Source organism: Leptonychotes weddellii, chromosome 5 (assembly GCF_054177405.1).
Source record: "Leptonychotes weddellii isolate Sample4059 chromosome 5, ASM5417740v2, whole genome shotgun sequence".
Classification (NCBI taxonomy): Eukaryota; Metazoa; Chordata; class Mammalia; order Carnivora; family Phocidae; genus Leptonychotes; species Leptonychotes weddellii.
Window position 1 is genome coordinate 112,780,039 of NC_138373.1, and position 22,814 is coordinate 112,802,852.

General features: G+C 35.3%; 1 protein-coding gene across 2 annotated transcripts in view; it reads left to right on the forward strand.

Moving 5' to 3' along the window:
* TBK1 (TANK binding kinase 1) overlaps positions 1-21,089 on the forward strand; it is a 39,976-nt gene extending 18,887 nt beyond the window's left edge. For both annotated transcript variants that reach the window (XM_081821997.1, XM_081821998.1), the window contains 16 exons: positions 28-188; positions 3,574-3,684; positions 6,591-6,770; positions 8,828-9,024; positions 9,777-9,835; positions 10,257-10,348; positions 13,139-13,240; positions 14,043-14,121; positions 14,754-14,875; positions 14,975-15,051; positions 15,772-15,811; positions 16,539-16,640; positions 16,755-16,851; positions 17,965-18,071; positions 18,526-18,597; positions 20,874-21,089. In XM_081821997.1, the coding sequence (XP_081678123.1) occupies positions 28-188; positions 3,574-3,684; positions 6,591-6,770; positions 8,828-9,024; positions 9,777-9,835; positions 10,257-10,348; positions 13,139-13,240; positions 14,043-14,121; positions 14,754-14,875; positions 14,975-15,051; positions 15,772-15,811; positions 16,539-16,640; positions 16,755-16,851; positions 17,965-18,071; positions 18,526-18,597; positions 20,874-20,925 (1,650 nt within the window). In that variant the 3' untranslated portion in view covers positions 20,926-21,089. The remainder of the gene's footprint in view (positions 1-27; positions 189-3,573; positions 3,685-6,590; positions 6,771-8,827; positions 9,025-9,776; positions 9,836-10,256; positions 10,349-13,138; positions 13,241-14,042; positions 14,122-14,753; positions 14,876-14,974; positions 15,052-15,771; positions 15,812-16,538; positions 16,641-16,754; positions 16,852-17,964; positions 18,072-18,525; positions 18,598-20,873) is intronic.
* The last annotated feature ends 1,725 nt before the right edge of the window (positions 21,090-22,814 follow it).

The following is a 22,814-nucleotide window of genomic DNA, read 5'->3' on the forward strand; positions in this document are numbered from 1 at the left end:
TCGTTTCTTCATCTTTTTTTTTTTAAGCATCCTGATATGTATGAGAGAGCAGTACTAAGAAAAGATCATCAGAAGAAGTATGGAGCAACAGTTGATCTTTGGAGCATTGGGGTAACATTTTACCATGCAGCTACTGGATCACTGCCATTTAGACCATTTGAAGGGCCACGTAGGAATAAGGAAGTGATGTAAGTGGTTTCTCTATCTAAAATTTGAAATAATTTTAAAAATGTATTTTTGTCTTTGTTTCATCACACATTAGGGGTGTATACTAATGAAAATTAATTTTAGCCATCATTTCTGATATTTTAAGCTATTTTGTTTTGAATAAGAATACAGCTTTATAAAGTATATAGGCATAATTTTTCATATTGTGTTTAAGTATCTTATATACAAAGTGAAAATGGCATCAGTCTTTGGTCCGTTATTAAAAATATCCTGCTCTCTGGATTCTTTTTCAGCACACTGTTTATTTCTCTTTGTGTACTACTTATTGGGGGTTTTTCCTTTATATAACTGAAAAAAAATAGTGTTTCTGTGGAGTACTAGAACCATTACCAGATCTAAAAGAAATAAAAAAAAAAAAAAGAAATGAAATTTTTACCCTGAACTGATCTGATTTCTTTTACCATTTCAAAAATAACATATAATATACATATATATAACATTTAATAAATTTTTTTCTAGTGTTGTGGTTTCAGTCCAAAGACTGAATGTATTTTACTAGTACATTATACCTTTATATACTGCCATAATTATTGGGAAACAGTTACTGTATAAAATCACTGTTGTAGGGGCGCCTGGGTGGCTCAGATGGTTAAGCGTCTGCCTTCGGCTCAGGTCATGATCCTAGGGTTCTGGGATCGAGTCCTGCATCGGGCTCCCTGCTCAGCAGGGAGCCTGCTTTTCCTTCTGCCTCTCTCTCTCTCTCTCTGTGACTCTCATGAATAAATAAATAAAACATTTAAAATAAAATAAAATAAAATCACTGTTGTAAACCAAATAAATATAAAGGAGGAAGGAGAGGGGCAGCTGGGTAGCTCAGTGGGTTAAGCATCTGTCTTCAGCTCAGGTCATGATCCCCGAGTGCTGGGATCAAGTCCCACGTCAGGCTCCCTGCTCAGTGGGGAGCCTGCTTCTCCCTCTCCCTCTGCCCCTCCCTGTCCTCTCATGTTCTCTCTCTCTGTCTCTCTCTCTCTCTCTCAAAAGGGAGGAAAGAGATGGAATTCTAGATGTGAAATTTTTTTTTTAAGATTTTATTTATTTATTTGACAGCGAGAGAGAGAACAAGCAAGGCGGGCAGCAGGCAGAGGGAGAGGCAGTCCAGTGTATCCAGTCATTCTTTAGATCTTAACATTTCTCTCAGACTTTTATATTTAACCCTGCCTTTTGTAAGCAAACATGACTTGAATAATCACAACTATAAAAATATAATTTCATCTAATCTCACTTCAGGAAATTGAGGGAGAAGGATGTTTTTCTGTTTGTTGATTTGAGGAGGTAAAACCAGCTGATACAATGACTTTTGCTAAAACCTGGATATCTAAATATTTTCAGCAAGAATAATCTGCAAATTCATGGGAAAAATCCATTACTGTACTGATGATTTTGGTATAACGTCATTTTGAGCCTGCTTTAAAGCAGTGCCCATTTTATAAAATCTCTTCATTAATGAAGGCTGAGAGCAATTTGTGTTTTTCTCATTAAACATAAATTGTACCTAACAGTTTAATCATGTTTTTGTTGTCACACATACACTTTAAAGCTTTTGCACATTTCTTGCTGCCCTAAGATTGGTTTAAATAAAAGCATGGGATGCTCCCTAATAAAGGAAACGTGTGACTCATCAGCAACTAGGAATACCTGATAATTTTGTCATCATGTGCACAGATATACCATTAGAAGAATTTATTTCTTTATATGCACAGCTTTTCATGAACATTGATAATGTTCAGAGGTGCTTAAAATAGTAATAAAAACTTTTACTATTGCAGGATGCATTTGTCTCACATTATAGTAGTGTTGTTCCCTCAACATTTCATTTACGTGTTATTAGTATATTTATATGTGGGTCTTATCAAAATTAGTAAAGCTTTTCCAAAAATTTTAAGGATTCTGCCATCATTCTATTCACTTCTTTCTTGCATTAGTCTCACATATCTCTACTTACTCCTCCACAGTCAGATCTTTCTCATGTGAATGCAACTTATTTTTCACATTAAATTGCTTCTTTGAAAAATATTTTAAGGCAGAACTCCTGGGTGCCTCTCCTGAGAAAGCAGCACGTGGTCCAGATCAGTGGTACCTGGTGTCTTCTGCTTTTATAAAGAATATATTGGTTTGCTCAGAGCACATTTATGTAGACCTTAAACAAACAAACAAAAAATTATGCCGGAGGGGCGCCCGGGTGGCTCAGTCAGTCAAGCGTTTGCCTTCGGCTCAGGTCATGGTCCCAGGGTCCTGGGATTGAGCCCCCACATCGGGCTCCCTGCTCAGTGGGAAGCCTGCTTCTCCCTCTGCTCCCCGCCCCCCGCTTGTGTTCTCTCTCTCTCAAATAAAATATTTTTTAAAAATTATGCCAGAAATAGTATCTATCCACTTATGTAAGACTGCTATATTATGTTTTGCATTTTCATGTGGATGAAAGTATTTTTTTTTTTTTAAGATTTTATATATTTATTTGACAGAGACATAGTGAGAGCAGGAACACAAGCAGGGGGAGTGGGAGAGAGAGAAGCAGGCTTCCCGTGGAGCAGGGAGCCTGATGTGGGACTCGATCCCGGGACCCTGGGATCATGACCTGAGCCGAAGGCAGACCCTTAACGACTGAGCCACCCAGGCGCCCCAGGATGAAAGTATTTTTGAAGGCATGGAACCCTTACTTCTCTCCCACTGGTTGAGGAAAGTGCTGAAACCCGCCAGGCTGCTCTCCTTGACTTCCTACATCTTTCTGGTATTCTTTTGCTCCCCCTGCAGCCCTTTCTCCAGGTCATCTTTATTTTTATCACCTACCTCAAGGATCCAGTTAAATTTGTCTTTTAATTTTAGTACACACACCTATTCCTGTATGTTTATGTATTTTTTCAATTTGCGAAGAATCTTTCCGATACTGTGCTGTGTGGAGTGTTGTCTTGTTTAAAAAAAAAAAAAAAAAATGCTATTCATTCTGCGGTAATTTCATAGTCCAGTTGCCTGCCTTTGGATAATATGGGTAAAAGGGATTTTTATGGCCTAGAAACATTCTGTAACATAACCTTTTTTGTGTTTGCTCGATTTTTTCAGATGGAAAAATTAATATTTTTGTTGTGAACATCAAGATGCTGTTATATGGCACTCTGAGATCCCAATGAAAATTAATTATGGCATATATAAAATAATCGTACAACCACTATTCTACTTCAGTCAGTCAGATTCAAAGTATTTTGATTGTTTTATGGATCCTGTGAACATCAATCACAAAGTTTCGTCTAGTAGATAATTGTAGGTGCAACTGAGGAAATATTTTTGCAAAGCCCATTGATATGCTATGCAGTAATGAACTACTGATTTTATTCTGCATTTATTCCTCCCAAGGTATAAAATAATTACTGGAAAGCCTTCTGGTGCAATATCTGGAGTACAGAAAGCAGAAAATGGACCAATTGACTGGAGTGGAGACATGCCTATTTCTTGTAGTCTTTCTCGGTCAGTATGGTGTATCCAGTTCTCTTTTGCACTTTGCTGTTTGAAATCTTTGTTGACTAAGATCACAAATATTTAGTGTAGTTTGGTTTTAGTTCCTATATTTATTAGATGTGCTTTGAAGTATGATTTTTGTCTTTGTGGCAATGTAAAGATTGATTCTGATCTATATAAATAGTTTTGCCAGATCTCTACTAGGACAGAGGGCATACATTTTTGAGGTTGCTAATCACTGTAGAATTCTGTCCAATGTAGAGATTCAGCTTTTAGGACCTTGGTATCTTTTGTACTGACCATCCATATTGACAGACCACAAACATTGGTACAAATAGGAATAACTAGAGTTCTAAAAAACAAACATTCAATAAGTTTAATATTATCCTCATTTTTAAAAGTATTCGTATTATTGAAAAGGTGAGAATTAATAGTTTTCTATTTTTTTCACTATTTCAAATGTTCAGATGGGTCTTATTTAACTTGGTAACCAGAACTCAAAAAAATTATATTGTCAGACATGAATTCTGTTACCACGAAGAAGAATTTAAGGAGAAAGAAATTAAAAGTAGAGAGTAAATTATTTTAGATTTTACTCTGGAAATAAAGCCAAGACACTCATCAATATTTAGAATTTCTGATTACTGAATTAACTTCCATTTTTCCTGATCGTGGGAGTTGTGTAATCTACAAGTCACATAGGTTATGATTTACTGGCTTAACATCTATTATAATTTGTGGGTCCTTTTTGTACGACTTTCTATAAATAAATAAGTTTAAATATTTATTTAATATTTTAAATATTAAATATTACTCATGTAAACCATATATATCATAAGCTAATAAAATATCTATATTTTGATGTCTGAAACTCACTTAAGAGTTCTTCTAAAACCTTTTTTGTTGTTTTTTGGGTTTTTGTTTTTTTTTTTACTTAAAAAAAATTTTTTTTATTTGAGTATAGTTTACACACAGTGTTATGTTAGTTTCGGGTATACATTTACATTAGTTTCAAGTGTGCAATGTGGTGTAAAATCATTTTTGAGAACCACTATTCTGACAGTTTCATTTTTGTGTGTTGCTTAAAAAAAGTCTCCAAAAATGAAATTGGGTCATGCAGCCAGAATTAACAAGAGAAATTCATTTTATTGGAGAGCAGAAATTGAATATTTTAATAGTAGTTTGTGTTAAATTTTGATTTAGAAAATATTTTTGGAATTTCAGGCAAAACTGGTAAAATGTAAAGGGGTCAGGAAGTGAACACTGGCTAATAATTATATTGTTGAAACTCAGAGTCAGTAATTTGGCAATCTGAACTACAGATTGTATATTTCAGGAGGGTAGCAGGTCTTGCCTATCAGTCTTTAGCACACCAAGTTAAAAATTCTTTGATAAAAATTGCTTAGGTACTAGAAAGTATATTATATAATCTTGTTTTCTTTTTTTAAATAGTAAGGACTTTAAGGTACTACAAATCAGCAATGAAAACAACTATCAAAAATATAAAAACTGTAAAAAAAAAAGATAACGATCATTGTATGTATTAGCCAAGACTGGGTAGCAAGTGAGAAAGACCTAACTCAGCTGGTTTAAGTAAAAAAGGATATAGATTGACCTTGGAATTAGAAGTTCATGTGTGTATGTGATTCAAAGCCCAGCTGAATCCTTGGACTCAGACTGTGATATCAAGACTTGGTCTCTTCAATCTGATTTGTCTTTTCTCTAGGTCAGGCTCTGCTGGCAGCCACCAGGTAGCTGCTGCCATTCCCAACTCACATTCTCAAAGCTTTGAAAGCTCAGTGGGAAGATAGACCGATAGCAAAGATTTCTGCGTTGATTCTCATTTAACTAACTTGCATGCTACCACCTGTCCACCTCTAACTAATCAGAATAACCACACCAAGGAATTGTCTGTTACATAGTGTGTTACATAGTGTCTGTTACATAGTCAAGAATATATTTTAGGGGCACCTGGGTGGCTCAGTCAGTTAAGTGCCTGACTCTTGATCTCAGGTCTCGATCTCATGATTGTGAGCCCATGCCCTGGTTTGGGCTTCCTGCTGGGCATGGAGCCTACATTTTTTAAAAAAAGAATATATTTTAAAAACTACTTGAAATTCCATAATTGAGAGTCTGTTTGAGTATATTGTATAATTCAGTGAAAGCATGAGAAAAAAATAAAGGTCTTTATTTTCTTTTCTCATTTTTAAAAATTTTAAGCTTATTAGTCAAAAATTATCCCTAGTTGAATTGGCACTAATTGATCGCTGGATGGTTATATTAATTTTACTTCCTAAAGAAGTATACTACAAAAAAAAGGTATATAAGTTCAACATTAAAAGTTATATATTGGAGAGCCGTATTAAAAGGACATTAAAGATCCTGAAATTAAACCATTATCTTATCATCATGACTACCTGTTTCTAAACCACTGATCTCACCTGGATGGCCATGGATGTACAATGTTAGAGTGTGTTTGGAAAAGTAAGAAAACTTGGGAAGGAACAAATCAAAGAAAATAATCAGTAAAAGATAAATTAACATTAAAAATACCATAACCCCTGATTCATTGACAAGTAATTTTAAACCAGGGTTACCTGACTTTCTGAAAAGTTGGCAGATTTTTAAAAATTTTATATCAGGGGCGCCTCGGTGGCTCAGGTCATGATCCCGGAGTCCCAGGATCAAGTCCCGTATCAGGCTCCCTGCTCGGCGGGGAGCCTGCTTCTCCCTCTCCCTGTGCCCCTCACCCCGCTCGTGCTCTCTCTCTCAAATAAATAGAATTTTAAAAAAATTTTTTTATATCAATCTTAAGTAATAGCAGTTACTTTGATTTGTTGGTAAATATTATGATTTTGTACCTAGACAAAATACAACATTCACTCTTCAAGTAACTTTTTCAATACTTATTTTAGAGGTCTTCAGGTTCTACTTACTCCTGTTCTCGCAAACATCCTGGAGGCAGATCAGGAAAAGTGTTGGGGTTTTGACCAGTTTTTTGCCGAAACTAGTGATATACTTCATCGAATGATAATTCATGTTTTTTCGCTACAACAAATGACAGCTCATAAGATTTATATTCATAGCTATAATACGTAAGTACCTCTTTATGTTTTCATCCTATATCATAATGTTGTGTTGTATAATTATCTTCCTAAATTAGTAGAGAAAATGGAAAAGATGTCTCAGCTTCTCCAAAGGCACCCACTTCCCACTTAGGAAATTATGTTTGAGTGCTTAGTAAATTTTTTTCACTTATTTTTGGCGTGAAAGGATTAATTTTCTACTTTTATAAAATTTACAGGCAACTTAGTTTGTTCTTAAACTGCAAGTTTCACAAGACTATTTCTGTTTCTACGCCTTGTCTCTTAGATAATCACATAACCACAAATAACATCTACCAGTAAATGGGCTGGGTTTTATTAAGAGTACTGCCCTGTCAGGGTCACCTGCCTGGCTGAGTTGTTAGAACATGTGACTCTTAGTCTCCAGGTCCTGAGTTCAAACCCCATGTTAGGCATAGGACCTACTTTAAAAAAAAAAAAAAATTTAAGAGTACTGCCCTGTCATTTAAAAAACATTAAAGCGTAAGTCTTAAATATAGTTAGTGTAGTTATTATTTGCATATGTGGCATAAACCCCTTATTAGGTGCTGGAGTAATAAGCATTTGTTTTACCTAAAGAAAAACACATTACACCTATATTATTTTTAAAAAATCTACCTGTATGATAGAACCACATATAACTGAATATACACACACATGTAAAACTAGGGAAATCTGAATATCATAGGTGGATTATATCACTATCAATATCCTGGTTGTAATATTATACTATATTATATGCAAATGTTACCATTGGGAGAAACTGGGCAAAGGGTATATAGCATCAAAGTGTATTTTTTCTTAGAACTGCATGTGAATCTACAGTGATCTCAAAATGTTTTTTTAAAATGAAGGGGGAAAAAGCATTATACCCATTCTGTGTGTCTTAGTGTCTGTTTTGAGAAGATTCAAATAGTAGTTTTGATGTCTCCTAAAACTCAAAAAGAAACCTTTACTGGCAATTTATTAAGGAGTAAAACCAATTAGATAAAATCATATTTTAGATTTTAATATGTAATATGTATAATATACTGGTAATATTATAAACATTAAATAAACATCAATATAATAAAATAATACTAATATAACATTAGGTTAAATATATATTATTCATCTTTGTTTTGGTATGTAATAGCCTGAATAGTGTGTATCATAGGGGCGCCTGGGTGGCCCGGTCAGTTAAGCAGCCGACTCTTGATTTTGGCTCAGGTCATGATCTCAGGGCCCTGGGATCCAGCCCTGAGTCTGGCTCTGAGCTCAGCAAGGAGTCTGCTTGTCCCTTTCCCTCTGGTCCTCCCCCTGCTCGTGCTCTCTCCCTCTCAAATAAGTAAAATCTTTAAAAAAAAAAAAAAGTATCATAGGTGCTGGCCACTATTTCATTTTAAGAGTACATTTGAACATAAAAAGCCCGCTCAAGCCTGAGCCAAATCACAGCATTGCTGCTGAAATGTTTCTTTGATTGCATAGGTCTATTCAGGGAGAATCTGACTTTTTCCCCAAAATATCATTTTGAAAAAATCTGGTTTCATTAATTTAACAGATATTATACAATCATATTGCAGAGACTGTTCTCAGCTCTTTAAGGCATTTAATCCTCCCCATGGTTCTGTGAGGTGGGTGATACTGTTTGCATTTTATAGGCGAGGAAACTTAGCACAGAGGAGTTAAGTAACTTAAGTGACTCAGCAAGTAAGTAGAACTGGAATTTGAGCCCAGGTAGTCTGATCCAGAGTCTGTGCTCCAAAGTGCTCTGCTGTGTTGGCTCCCCGTTATTAAACATTAAGAATCCTGTATCCTACACGTATCCAACATGGGTGTTCAGACATAAAAGTATTTTAGAATTGATTGCTTTCTAGACAGGTTATGTGGAATTTTCAGTTTAATAGACATCATAGTACCCACATCAACAAAGCAGTGTATCTATAGACTGGCCATGATCTGAAGTATCACATAGAAATGAATGTTGTTGTACTCAGCACAAAAAAAAAAAAAAAAGATTTTTACTTCTTACTCCATCCCAGTTAATGTTCTGAATTTTCCTCACACAGTGCTACTGTATTTCATGAACTGGTGTATAAACAAACCAAAATTATTTCTTCAAATCAAGAACTTATATATGAAGGACGACGTTTAGTCATAGAACCTGGAAGACTGGCACAGCATTTCCCTAAAACTACGGAGGAAAATCCCATCTTTGTAGTAAGTCGGGAACCTCTGAGTACCATAGGATTGATATATGAAAAAAGTAAGTTGGGATTTTCGTAGTGATCTTGCTAGCCATTAAAAAAAAAAGATGACCTGTAAAAATAAATGGCATCTTCATAAAGTTGATTGATGACAGTAATGTAGAATTTTCATAAACATTAAAATTTTGTAAATTAGTTGACCGAGACTAGTAATAAAATTGAAAGGCCTTTGTAGACTATAGTAATTTGACTTTAAATACTTTGTTTCAAAAAATGGTAAATTAGTTTGTCATGTATGTTTTACTGTAGCTCTCTGCTTTTAGTATTTTACTAACACTCAAAATAACCTTTTGTATCATAAATATGAGCAAATGTTTATTGTGTCCAGTGTGAATAGGACACTTTGCCAGGCTTTGGAGTCTAAGAAAAATTAGATCTACATTTTGGAATCTTAAATTATTAATCCTACTGGTTAAAAAAATAAATTACCCAGATTTTTACTTTTCTATTTGGATCTTTCGGATTTGATTTAGATTTAAAGAGAAGCATTGAGCTTATTGTGTGGGAATATGTTTAAGAAAAAATTGAACTCCTTAGAAATATTTCAGGTACTTTCTTGTTAAGGAATGAGCATTGTTTCAAGTAATCTTTTTTTAACCTGGAAAAGAACTTTAAAGAGTTTTGCTACTAATGTTTAATTTAGAGGTAATTTAGAGGTTAATGTTTAATTTTTAAAATTGCTGTATAAAGGATATAATAATTATTCAAAATACTTTATTTCTGATTTTTATTATTTTACTTAATATTTCAGTTTCCCTCCCTAAAGTACATCCACGTTACGATTTAGATGGGGATGCTAGCATGGCTAAGGTTAGTATTTAATTAAATTACTATGAAAAAGAATTACTATGTAAACATCTGAATTAAAATTATCAATAGTGGAAGCAATAAAAGATATTATCTTTACGTATGCCTATATGATCTAGGAAATTATTCATTTAAATGATTATCCATTGCAAATTATTTTGTGTTCGTTCTTCTTTATATCTTTTCTTGAACTGCTAAGAAAGTTTTCTCTGGAGAGGCAGTGCGTTTTTAACATTCTCATGTTAAGAATGAAATCTTTAAAGAAAAAAAAAATGAAATATTTATTGTATCTGTCCTTAGCTTTTAGAAATTGGTAGTGTTTTTAATTAACCTGATAAAAATATATAAGCTTGAAAATTGTTACGTAGAAGTTTTTTCTTACCCTGTACCACGATTAGCACCAAATATTGTGTTTCTTCATTAGGCAATAACAGGAGTTGTGTGTTATGCCTGTAAAGTTGCCAGTACCTTGCTGCTTTATCAGGAATTAATGCGAAAGGGAATACGATGGTTGATGTAAGTAATGGATTGAAATTTGAAAATAAGTGGTAACCACCCCATCTTGGAGATACTTTAACTCTTCAGACTACATAGGGTCAAGTGCTTGGGGTTTTTTTGTTGTTTCATTTTGTTTTGTTTTTAAAGATTTTGTTTTTAAGTAATCTCTGCACCCAGTAGTGGGGCTCGAACTCATGACCCTGAGATCAAGAGTCACATGCTCCACCAGCAGAGCCAGCCAGGTGTCCCTTGGGTTTTAGTATAATACATTTGTTTCACGTTTAGTTTACAACACATTTAGCAGTATATTTTTTCATTTGAGTCCTACAACAACCTTGTGAGACAGATAGGACAAATAGTATCTGAATTTTAAAACTTAATGCCACGCTGTACAATGTGATGTTAAATGAAATCTTTTTCCAAGGACCTTGACTGGGGCTGTCATCTCACTATCTTGGTAGGCTTTGTCATTTTTTGTTTTTTTTGTTTTTAAGATTTTATTTATTTAGTTGAGAGAGAGAAAGAGCTCGAACAAGGGGAAGAGGCAGAGGGAGAGGGAGAAGCAGACTCCCTGCTGAGCAGCCTGATGTGGGGCTCGATCCCAGGACCCCAGGACTATGACAAGAGCCAAAGGCATACACTTAACTGACTGAGCCACCCACCTGCCCCGGCTTTGGTGGTGTTATAATGCAGTACAATCTGTACTTGTTCTAGAGTTTATGTCCTCAGAATCTTCCTTTCTTTCTTGCCTTTTTCCCAAATGAAGGATACTCTCAACTTTATTTTTCTAACAGCATTATTGAGCTATAATTCACATACTGTTTAATTCACCCATTTTTAAGTGTATAATTCAATGATTTTTAGTGCATTCACAGAGTTGTGTAGCCATCACCACTCATTGTAGAATATTTTTGTCACCCCAAAAAGAAATCTTGTACCCATACGCAGTCACTCCCCATTTCCCCCATAACCTCCTAGCCCCAGGCAACCACAAATATGCTTTCTATCTATATAGATTTGCCTATTCTAGACTTTTCACATAAGTGAAATTATACGTGGGACACCTGGGTGGCTCAGTTGGTTGAGCAACTGCCTTCAGCTCAGGTCCTGATCCGGTCCTGGGATCAAGCCCCGCATCAGGTTCCCTGCTCCTCCCTCTCCCTCTACCTGCTGCTCCCCCTGCTTGTGCTCTCTCTCTCCCTCTGTCAAATAAATAAATAAAATCTTTTTTAAAAATGAAATTACTTTTTTTTTTTTTACTAAATCACTTAATATAGTTATTCTAGGTCAGAATATTGATCATCTAGTTAAGTATTCTCTTCCCCTGAAAGTAACCCTAAGAAATATTTTGTGGATGAATATAATTTGCTCTTTTTTCATGATTTGTAGATCCTTCTTTCCTCTGCTAGAAGCAGAGAATAAATGGTCTCCCTTGAACATCATGCCTCCAGATTTGAGGCTTTTGAATTTTATATACACTTAGTAATGGCTTCATGTTCCCTGGGCTCATAATGCTCCTTGGCTTTAATGCTTGTGACAGTTTATGTATATCTGCCTCACACGTAATCTTCCCTTCTTGCAAAAACATGTATGAAGCATTTCATCATTCCTGTTCTGCTAGTGCTTTAAGAAGAAAGAAGAATGACACTTTTTTTTTGCCTGTCACCTTTATGTTAAATCCATAAATTGATGGGGTTTTTTAGGTGTTCACATATCCAGCTTGTAAGCCTATGCTTTTCTCTTTCTATTAAGAAGCCTTTTCATTTTTACTAAATAATTTCTAGAAAACTCTTTAAGTGTTGACTCTGTTTACTTTTGTGGTATTGTTACTAACAGCTCTCGTATTCTCTTGCTCTTGTTAGCTACCACAGTCACTGCTCCATAAAGCTTTTATTTCTTTTACCTATTGTTTTTGTTTTTTTAAGATTTTATTTATTTAGTTGACAGAGAGTGATAGCGAGAGCAGGAACACAAGCAGGGGGAGTGGGAGAGGAAGAAGCAAGCCTCCTGCCGAGCGGGGAGCCTGATGCGGGGCTCGATCCCAGGACGCTGGGATCATGACCTGGGCCGAAGGCAGACGCTTAACGACTGAGCCACCCAGGCGCCCCGATTTCTTTTACCTATTAACTTGTAGTTTAAGAAGTCATGAGAAAATAGTTTTTTGCTTTATTTTTTGGTTTTGGGGTTTGTTTGTTTTTTTTTTTTTTAATAGTTTTTAGTGTAGATCACTGTTGATAAACTTTTTCAGTTAGTAAATATTTTAGACTCTGTGGGCCACATAGATCTCTTCTTTGTTTTTACAACCTTTGAAAATATAAATGTCATTCTCAGCAAAAACAAGTTTAGTTTGTTGACCCTTAATGTAGACCAAAAGCCCTCCAGTTTATTTACTATGTCATCCTGCTTCTTCAGAGATCATAATCTACTATGAATAATAAAAATTAATTCTGGTGATATAAAGCGTAATGCTATTTAGCTTATTCATGTGATTATAGATTCGCTTTTATTCCTTAATATAATTTTAATGCCTTAGATTTTCAAACTCTTAACTTAATAAGTAGTAATTAATGGTTTGTGCCCTGGATAAGTGTTGGGGTCACAATAATGCTTTCAGTAATAAAAAGTAAATTGGCAAGACTCAGCCCAAGAGGGAAAAAAATGAATTGGCTTTCATAATATAACAAGATTGTTAATAAATTTGTTTGAACAGTAGTAACAGCAGTATAATTAGTGATAAACAAGAGAAAACCTTTTTAAAAAACCAAATCATTCCTTAGATAAACTAATGAGAATATTATTATTTTTTAGAGAATTAGTTAAAGATGATTATAATGAAACTGTTCACAAAAAGACAGAAGTTGTGATCACACTGGATTTCTGCATCAGAAACATTGAAAAAACTGTGAAAGTGTGAGTAGATTACTTCCTTACTAATAGTGGTTAATATTAAATATTGTCCCATTTCTCTTTAATTATTTAGTTATCCTTGGCATAATACAATATGCTATGCAAGTGTTTGTATTAAGATACAACCGTAGATTAAGTTAATTCCTCACAAAGACAAAATTTAGTCGTCTCAGCAAGAAATGAACATTTGGTGGCATTTTCTCCTACCCTTTGCAAAGGAAAAGGTAATCTGACATAAAAACATCTCATTTTTTAACCTTGCAAATTAGACACTCTGAATAGGAAAATATAAAAACTGCAGTCAACAAAGGAAGTAGGAAGGGGTATTCTAGAACTGTATTTTGGTAGTATTTATAGACTTTGGGGATTACTTTTAGTTTATTATTACTTATTAATTAATCTTATCCCTGAGACTGTTTTTTGAAACAGAATGATATTTTAGATTTCCCTATTCCTAGGCTGTATTATTTATACTGCAGAGGAAATACAGTAAATGAAATCAGTATGTACTATTGACCACCACTCTGCAATCTAGTATTTTGATTATTATCCTGGCATAAGACTGTTGGAAATTGTCTTTTTTATTTTATCTCATATAAAAATTTGTTAGTAGAAGTATATAAAATTCCTTCTTCACAGAGACAGCAAGTTTTCTTGGAATCTGTTGCTTGTAGGCTTTGCATTCAGTATTTTATTCTTAAATAGTTATGATAATAAAAATTCAGATATAATTTATAAAAACATCTTTTAAAATCTGTATATTCATTGTGCTCATTTAATTTTTCCATACTTGTTTTTCATACAGATATGAAAAGCTGATGAAGATCAACCTAGAAGCAGCAGAGTTAGGTGAAATTTCAGACATACACACCAAATTGTTGAGAGTAAGTATTTACAAAATGATGACAGTCATTGGGACCATGCTCATGGTTCTCCTATTTGACTTTCATAACAACTCTATGAGATATAGACTGTTAACCATATTTTACAGGTAAAGAAACAAGGTTAATTGAATGAAAGGATTTTGTATGTTTTTTAAGAAAGGATATTTAATGTAAGAAATGTTTTATAGGGGTGCCTGGGTGGCTCAGTAGTTAAGCGGCTGACTTCGGCTCAGGTCATGATCCCAGAGTCCTGGGATCGAGTCCCACATCGGGCTCCCTGCTTGGCGGGAAGCCTGCTTCTCCCTCTCCCACTCCCCCTGCTTGTGTTCCTGCTCTCACTGTCTCTGTCAAATAAATAAATAAAATCTTAAAAAAAAAAAAAAAACTTTAAAAAAGAAATGTTTTATAAAATGTATTAATACTAGTTAATCTCATATTTTATTATCATATAATACTCTTTATGGAAAAATCTAACCAAGAAACTGTCCTTGCCTTTAAAAAGAAAAATAATTTTTCTGACTTTGAATTGACGTAATCCACAAAAGCAGTATGATTAAGACTTTAGACTCCTTTGGCAATGTATCATTTCTGTATTTTGCTAATCTGAATCTCAACCCATTGGTTTTATTTAGCTTTCCAGTTCTCAGGGAACAATAGAAACCAGTCTTCAGGATATCGAAGGCAAATTATCTCCAGGTGGTCTGCTGGCAGATACATGGGCCCATCAAGAAGGCACTCATCCAAAAGATAGACAGTAGGTTATATAATTTTATTGGTAGCTTCCGCTCTTATTATTAAATGTCCTTTGCACATTGACTCAGTTAATTTATTTGGATTTTTTTCCCCTACATAGTGTAGAAAAGCTACAAGTCCTGCTAAATTGCATCACAGAGATTTACTATCAGTTCAAAAAAGACAAAGCAGAACGAAGTAAGTAAAGTTTGCCATTTGTTAATCTAATGAATCAGCTCTACTAGTTGTAATTCAGTTGAATTAATTTGGTATATTTATAAGGGTGGCTCCTTATTTATTTCATAGACTTGATTCTATTGGGAAAGAGATTGAATATACTAAAAATTATTCTTAAAACCGACTTTTTGAATATTTTAAATTAAGGGTCCTGAACTCTAAAATCTCTAGAGACCGGTCATGTAACAGAAAGGAATGAAATTGGCCAGTGGAGACTGAGGACGATAGGAGAGGAAATACCCATCTGAAGGGGAGAGTCACTACTCAGATTCACCAAAGTCATTGCCCAAAAATCTTCCTATTCTCAAGAGAAGCTGAAAATACAGATTTTATTAAAAATATCTTGTGGGCACATAGCTCAGTCAGTGGAGCATACGACTCTTGATCTCGGGGTCATGGGTTGAGCCCCACATTGGGTGTAGAGAGTACTTAAATAAGTAAATAAGTCTTCAAAAGAAAGAAATATCCTGATTTTTAAATGTTGGCAGTTAATTTTTTTTATGTTAACACTGTACAGATCAATTAAAAGCATTTGTGAGCTGTATATCTAACCCATGGGTCATGAGTTTATGTCATCTACTCTAAACTCTTAGTCTTTTTGAAGTCATAATCTCAAAAGAAAAAGAAGTGTGCATGATTTTGTGATTCTACATTTACAGAAGTAATATTTCTTACTTTTAGGATTAGCTTATAATGAAGAACAGATCCACAAATTTGATAAGTAAGTGTCCTTATTGTGTTTAACAGTTATTTTTGGTTATGTTATTAATATAATTCCTCTTAAAGTTGAAATTAATTATAATAAAAAATACATTTTAATCTTGGCTTTACAGAATTGTTACTGTGTGTGCACATATTTGAGGCCCACTTGTCTGGTCCCTGGTTGAGAGGTTGAGGAGAAGGGAGAATGAGGGGGCATCTTCTATGTCATGTGCTTTGATTGCAGAAGGATAGATAATAGAGAACATAGGCAAGGACAGATTTAACCTCTTTCTTAACCTTAACTTCATTAAATAAATATGTTCTGACCATTCTCCATTATGAACCTTCTCTTTCACTTCTTGCTGCTGTAATGTGTATCTTAGAAACCTTTGGCTTTCTACTATACATATTCTAAAGCCAGAACAGTCATTATTAAGAAACATAAATTTTGGGCGCCTGGGTGGCTCAGTTGGTTAAGCGACTGCTTTCGGCTCAGGTCATGATCCTGGAGTCCCTGGATCGAGTCCCGCATCGGGCTCCCTGCTCGGCAGGGAGCCTGCTTCTCCCTCTGACCCTCCCCCCTCTCATGTGCTCTATCTCTCTCATTCTCTCTGTCTCAAATAAATAAATAAAATCTTTAAAAAAAAAAAAAAAGAAACATAAATTTTATGTATTTGAAAAGTTTTTAGTGTTGGAAATAGAAACCATCACACTGGTTTAAGACTGTGATTATTTCTAAATTATAGGCAAAAACTGTATTACCATGCAACAAAAGCTATGACCCACTTTACAGATGAATGTGTTAAAAAATATGAGGCATTTTTGGATAAGTCAGAAGAATGGATGAGGTAAGTAACCTTAGTGGTTGACTGTACAATGTACAATTCAGTGTACATTGTATATTGTAAATAAGATTACTATTTCATTAGACTGCTTATTAATTGATTCTTTTTGGTTTTCAGAAAGATGCTTCATCTTAGGAAACAGTTATTATCCTTAACTAATCAGTGTTTTGATATTGAAGAAGAAGTATCAAAGTATCAAGACTATACAAATGAGGTATAACTATCAAAAGTATCTAGAAAAAAATCTTTTTCCTGTTTGGAAAAAAATACATTTCTTCTCAGTTTATATTTGAAATGATTGAAAAGAGAGAAGTGGGACATAATACACCTTATATTCAGTTCTGTTTGCCCATTTGTAATATGTGTTTTAAGCCAACTTTTCAGAACTTAGATGTTTTACAATTAAAAGCATCTGATAAAATAAAAAATTTAATTTTTTTAAAAAAGCATCTGATAGACCATTCTTTAATCATCTATAAAAAGAGGATTTTTTATTTTATTTTTTTAAGATTTTATTTATTTATTTGACAGAGAGTGAGTGAGAGCAGGAACACAAGCAGGGGGAGTGGGAGAGGGAGAAGTAGGCTTCCTGCCAAGCAGGGAGCCCGATGCGGGGCTCGATCCCAGGATCCTGGGATCATGACCCGAGCCGAAGGCAGACGCTTAACGACTGAGCCACCCAGGCGCCCCAAAAGAGAATTTTTTTAAAGTGTTGATTTAGGGGCACCCGGGTGGCTCAGTCGTTAAGCGTCTGCCTTCGATCCCTGGGATCGAGCCCCGCATCAGGCTCCCTGCTCAGCGGGAAGCATGCCTCTCCCTCTCCCACTCCCCCTGCTTGTGTTCCCTCTCTCGCTGTGTCTCTCTCTGTCAAATAAATAAAATCTTTAAAATAAAAAAATATCTTACCAGGGTTTCTCAACACCCTTGGGAGAAAAGCCAGAGCCCTTTTTAAAAAAAATAAAAAAGTGTTGATTTAAGTACTGTATCATTCACAGTTCTGAAATTAAAATTTAAAGCTATAAAGGGCTCATAAAATGTGTAACATTTGGGGCACCTGGGTAGCTCAGTTGGTTAAGCGTCTGCCTTCGGCTCAGGTCATGATCCCAGGGTCTTGGGATTGAGCCTCACATTGGGCTCCCTGCTCAGCGGGGAGTCTGCTTCTCCCTCTCCCTTTGCCTCTGCCTGTCACTCCCCCTGCTTGTGCTCGCTTTCTCTCTGTCAAATAAATAAATGAAATCTTTAAAAAAAAACAAAGTGTAACATTTAACGTAAGATCTGTAGTTTGTACTTTGTTCAGTGATTGATGTAGGTTTTTTTGATGTTTCAGTTACAAGAAACTTTGCCCCAGAAAATGTTGGCAGCCTCCAGTGGAGTCAAACATACCATGACCCCAATTTATCCATGTTCTAACACATTAGTGGAAATGACTCTTGGGTAAGAAATTTATTATTTGGGGGCGTCTGGGTGGCTCAGTTGTTAAGCGTCTGCCTTCGGCTCAGGTCGTGATCCCAGGGTCCTGGGATCAAGACCCGCATCGGGCTCCCTGCTCTGCAGGAGGCCTGCTTCTCCCTCTCCCACTCCCCCTGGTTGTGTTCTGTCCCTCGCTGTGTCTCTCTCTGTCAAATAAATAAATAAAATCTTTAAAAAAAAATTTTTTTTAAATTAAAAAAAAAATTTTATTATTTGGTAACTATGATGTTTCCATTCATTTTTATTTCAGTTTGTGATCTTGCTCTTTTATTTTGAAATTTTGGGTATTTGTTGTGAATACATTTGCAAATGTTATTTAATGGCTTAGTCTAATCTAGAGAACTAAAACATAATAGAATTCTAAAACATTTCCATACTTTTTTGAGCAGAGACATTGATACTTGTTTTGTTTGTATAGTATGAAGAAATTAAAGGAAGAAATGGAAGGGGTGGTTAAAGAACTTGCTGAAAATAATCATATCTTAGAAAGGTAAGTAACACAAATATTATTCTGCCCTGTGATTTTTTTTATGCAAGGGAATACATATAGATCTATATTTGTACCTGTCTGTCTTCCTGTATCAGTAGGTTAAAGTAATGGGGAAAGGATATAAAGTCAGAACCCTTTTGTTTTGTGATTTCCATGGTGCCTTTTAATGTGTTTGGGGTTGCTTGGATAAAGACAAGTCAGCTGTGATCGATTCCATTTTATAGTAGCACTGGTTAATAGAATTATTTGCTTATTTGAATCAGTTTGTGAAAATGAAAATCTTTTGCACATTATTTTTCATACATCTCATTAGAATCGTAATTTATTGGGGTGCCTGGGTGGCTCAGTCGGTTAAACGTATGACTCGATTTTGGCTCAGGTCATGATCTCAGGTTCAGGAGATGGAGCCCTGCCTTAGGCTCCGTGCTCAGTGGGGAATCTGCTTGAGGATTTTTCTCCCTCTCCCTCTTCCCCTCCCCATGCTTGTTTGCTCTCTCTAAATAAATAAATAAATAAATATTTGAGAGTGTACATGCACAAGTTGGGGGTGGGGGGCAAAAGGAGAGGGAGAGAGAGAATCTCAAGCAGATGCCTCACTGAGCTCAGAGCCTGAGGCTGGGCTCAGTCTCCCAAACCTGAGATCATGACCTGAGCCAAAATCAAGAGTCCGAGGCTTAACCGACTAAGGCACCCAGGTGCCCCGAATGTTACCATTTTTAATGTTTGCTGATTTGTTTAGTAAAAACGGGTATCTTATTTTAATTTGCATTTCTTTGGTTAATAGTGATATGAAGCATCTTTTTATGTTTATTCAAATTTGTGTGTGTGTGTGTAAATTGCCTTTTGGTTTTAAAATCTTTTTTTCTATTGGTTTATAGCAATTACATAGTAATTATCTAACTTTTTTATAGTACCCAATTTAGTTTCTTCACAACTTGAGCTAAATATCAGCAAAAAGAGACTATTAAGATATGCTTTAACAAACTTATATTGAATCTCTTCTGCCTTGTGACATAAAATCCTCACTTCTTAAACCATGTCGCATAAGTCACTTTCCCCTATTTTATCTGCAAATTTATTTGACAATATATGGGTGATACAACATGGCATAATCATAGCTTAAATGTTAAATGACTGCTTAAGGATTTGTGCCAGAACTAATGAGCACTGTCTCCATGTGGCTGTCTTATTATCACTTCATTTCTTTTGTATCTAAAATCACATCATATCACCCTTCCCAACTCAGTTTCCCCTCCAATTTCCTCATTCTCTTCAGTGGAACCACCTTTTTCCTGCTCCCTTGAACATAGGTTATTTTATATACTAACTCTCTTTTTTACTGCCTTTCATCGAGTTTGGTAATCTTCCTTCAGAATGTTTCCATATTCCCCATCTTGGCCTCATCAGACCTCCTTCCTCCTCACATGGGAGCTGTGGTGATAACCTACCACCTATATTCCTAAGCCTAGGCTTTTCCCATCTGTCATGGCTATTAAGCCCAAACAATCTTCCCAAACACTGATCTACTGGCGTACTCCTTTGGCTCAAAAATTTCTAAACTCCTGTTACCTAAAAGGTCAAGTCTAAATTCACACTTGAATTCAAAGAATAGAATACTCTGGCCCAGCCCATTCACTCAACTTCCTACTAGTCCCCAAAATAACATTCTGTTCTAGCAAGGTTGCATTCCTTACTGTCCGTTGAGTATGTCAAACTCCCAACTCCTTATCTTTGCTTTTCTAAATCCCACCCCACCAAGAAGAAGTTATCCAGTTTTTCCTAATACTTTCTAGATCACATCCCTCACCCTTTTCTCTTAAGAAGTCCTCCCAAGGGGCGCCTGGGTGGCTCAGATGGTTAAGCGTCTGCCTCCGGCTCAGGTCAGGATCCCAGGGTCCTGGGATCGAGCCCCGCGTCGAGCTCCCTGCTCAGCGGGCAGCCTGCTTCACCTTCTCCCTCTGCTGTTCCCCCCTGCTTGTGCTCTCCGGCACATGCGCGCACTCACTCTCTCTCTCTTTCTCTCTCTCTCTCTGTCAAATAAATAAATAAAAATCTTTGGGAAAAAAAAAAAGGAAGACCTCCCAAGCCACCGATTGGTATTTTTTTCACGTATTTATAATAATATCACTGTGTTTCAGTAAGAAATAGAGCAAATCATAGTTGCTTAAACTCTTTAACAGCTTGTTCATCTGAAAAGTCTCCTTTATTCTTCTTTAAAATATTGGGGGCCAAATAAATGAATCATCTGAGATTTCCTTTTTTCTTTTGTGTTTTAGGTTTGGCTCTTTAACCATGGATGGCGGCCTTCGCAATGTTGACTGTCTTTAGCTTTCTGGGAAGTTTGAGAACAGTTTTAATTTGCACAAGAAAATAATGTTGGGGCATTAAATGAATGCCTCTATAAGTGGTCTCTTATTTCTACAATTCAGTATTTGGTGTGGTCATGTAAATATGTACAATATTGTAAATACATAAAAAAATATATAAATTTTTGGCTGCTGTTAAGATGTAATTTTACCTTTTAACATTTATAATTAAATGAGGACATTTGACCTCAGTGAGCACTAGAAGAAAGCCATGATCTATGATATGTTGAAATACTAATCCTCTACTCTTCTGAGTGAGGCTGAGTTCTACATCTCTGACTGCCTACTGGAAACGTTTTTTAAATGGAACCAAAATTGTCATCCTTACAAATCAGAAAAGACTAATAGTTGACATGTTTATAAGTGATAGAATGGAGAAGTGGCTTCTTTGGGTAAGGAGCTGAACCAAACCACTGTTTTACTAGGATCACAATTTTGGGGGAAGGATAAAGTGACATTTCATTTTACAAGGTGCCCAGAACCCAGTTATCATCATATGTGTTTAATTTCAGATAAATTATTGAGCAGAATTTTTAAAGTGATGTAATTATTAAAAACTGTTCGTTTTATTTTGGCCATAAGTGTACAGCTGTCTTAAAGATTTTAGGATTATTTCCACTGTTTCAAGCTGTATATTTTTTGTTTAATTTAATTCCACTTCATCATGAAAAAATATCAATAAATTTCTCAGTTTTAATGTAAAAGTTTGTATTTTTCTGTGTACAACAGTTTGAGAAACAAAAGTCTTTTGAAAGAAATAATATCTGTGGTGATTGCAAATCATTCTCAGACTACTGGATATAAGGACAGTTTTGTTTCTCTTCTAAATCTGATTCTAATTTAGTATAAGTTCTCCAATTAATTTATGCTATCCGGGGGACGCCTGACTGAGCCACCCAGGCACCCCTGGGCATTCTTGCTTTTAATATTTTACCTTCAAAAATACAATCCTGGGGCGCCTGAGTGGCTCACTTGTTAAGTGTCTGCCTTCGGCTCAGGTCATGATCCCAGGGTCCTGGGATCAAGCCCCGCATCAGGCTCCCTGCTCAGCGGGAAGCCTGCTTCTCCCTCTCCCACTCCCCCTGCTTGTGTTCCCTCTCTCACTGTGTCTCTCTCTGTCAAATAAATTAAAAAAACAAAAACAAAAATATAGTCCTCATTCAGAACATTTTAAGTTAATGAATACATGGTGATACTAGTCTGCTAATCTAATAACCTAGTAAGTTACATCTACAGTTTAGTAGCCTTTTTTTCATTACTGAGATATATTTTCAAAAGGTAGGGATTAATGATATAAAAATAGTATACAGTTAGTGGATTTAACTCTTTACATAAGCTATAGTTCTAACAAGAAATAAAAAATGAAATAAGTGAACATAAAGCATATGGGAAAAAGGATGTTTTTGAGTAAATAAAAAAGGAATTAGAGGTTAGGGAAGAAATGTGAAAAATAATCCCATAACATCTTCTGAAGTTCCAGGTTCTATTATTTTGGAAATTACCAAATACTATATAATTGGCTTTTAGACCTAATTACACTATGTCAAGCAGGGTGCCTCTATTCTTAGATATAAAAGATCTTAAAATATTTATTTCAAAAAATATTTATCAATAAATTATCCAGAAAGGAATTATAATAATCTTGGATTTATCTTGCTTTCCTGTTACTTTTTTTAAGCAATAATTTCTGTGGTGTTCTGTGCTAAAAATAAGAGGTAAGTTGTTTGGAATTAAGAAAGGCACTATCAGTAGGAATAAGCAATCTCAACTGATATATCAAAAATTTATTCTCCCTTCAGAATCATAGTCACAACCAGGATTAGTCTGCTATTTCTGATTTCACCCCACTCA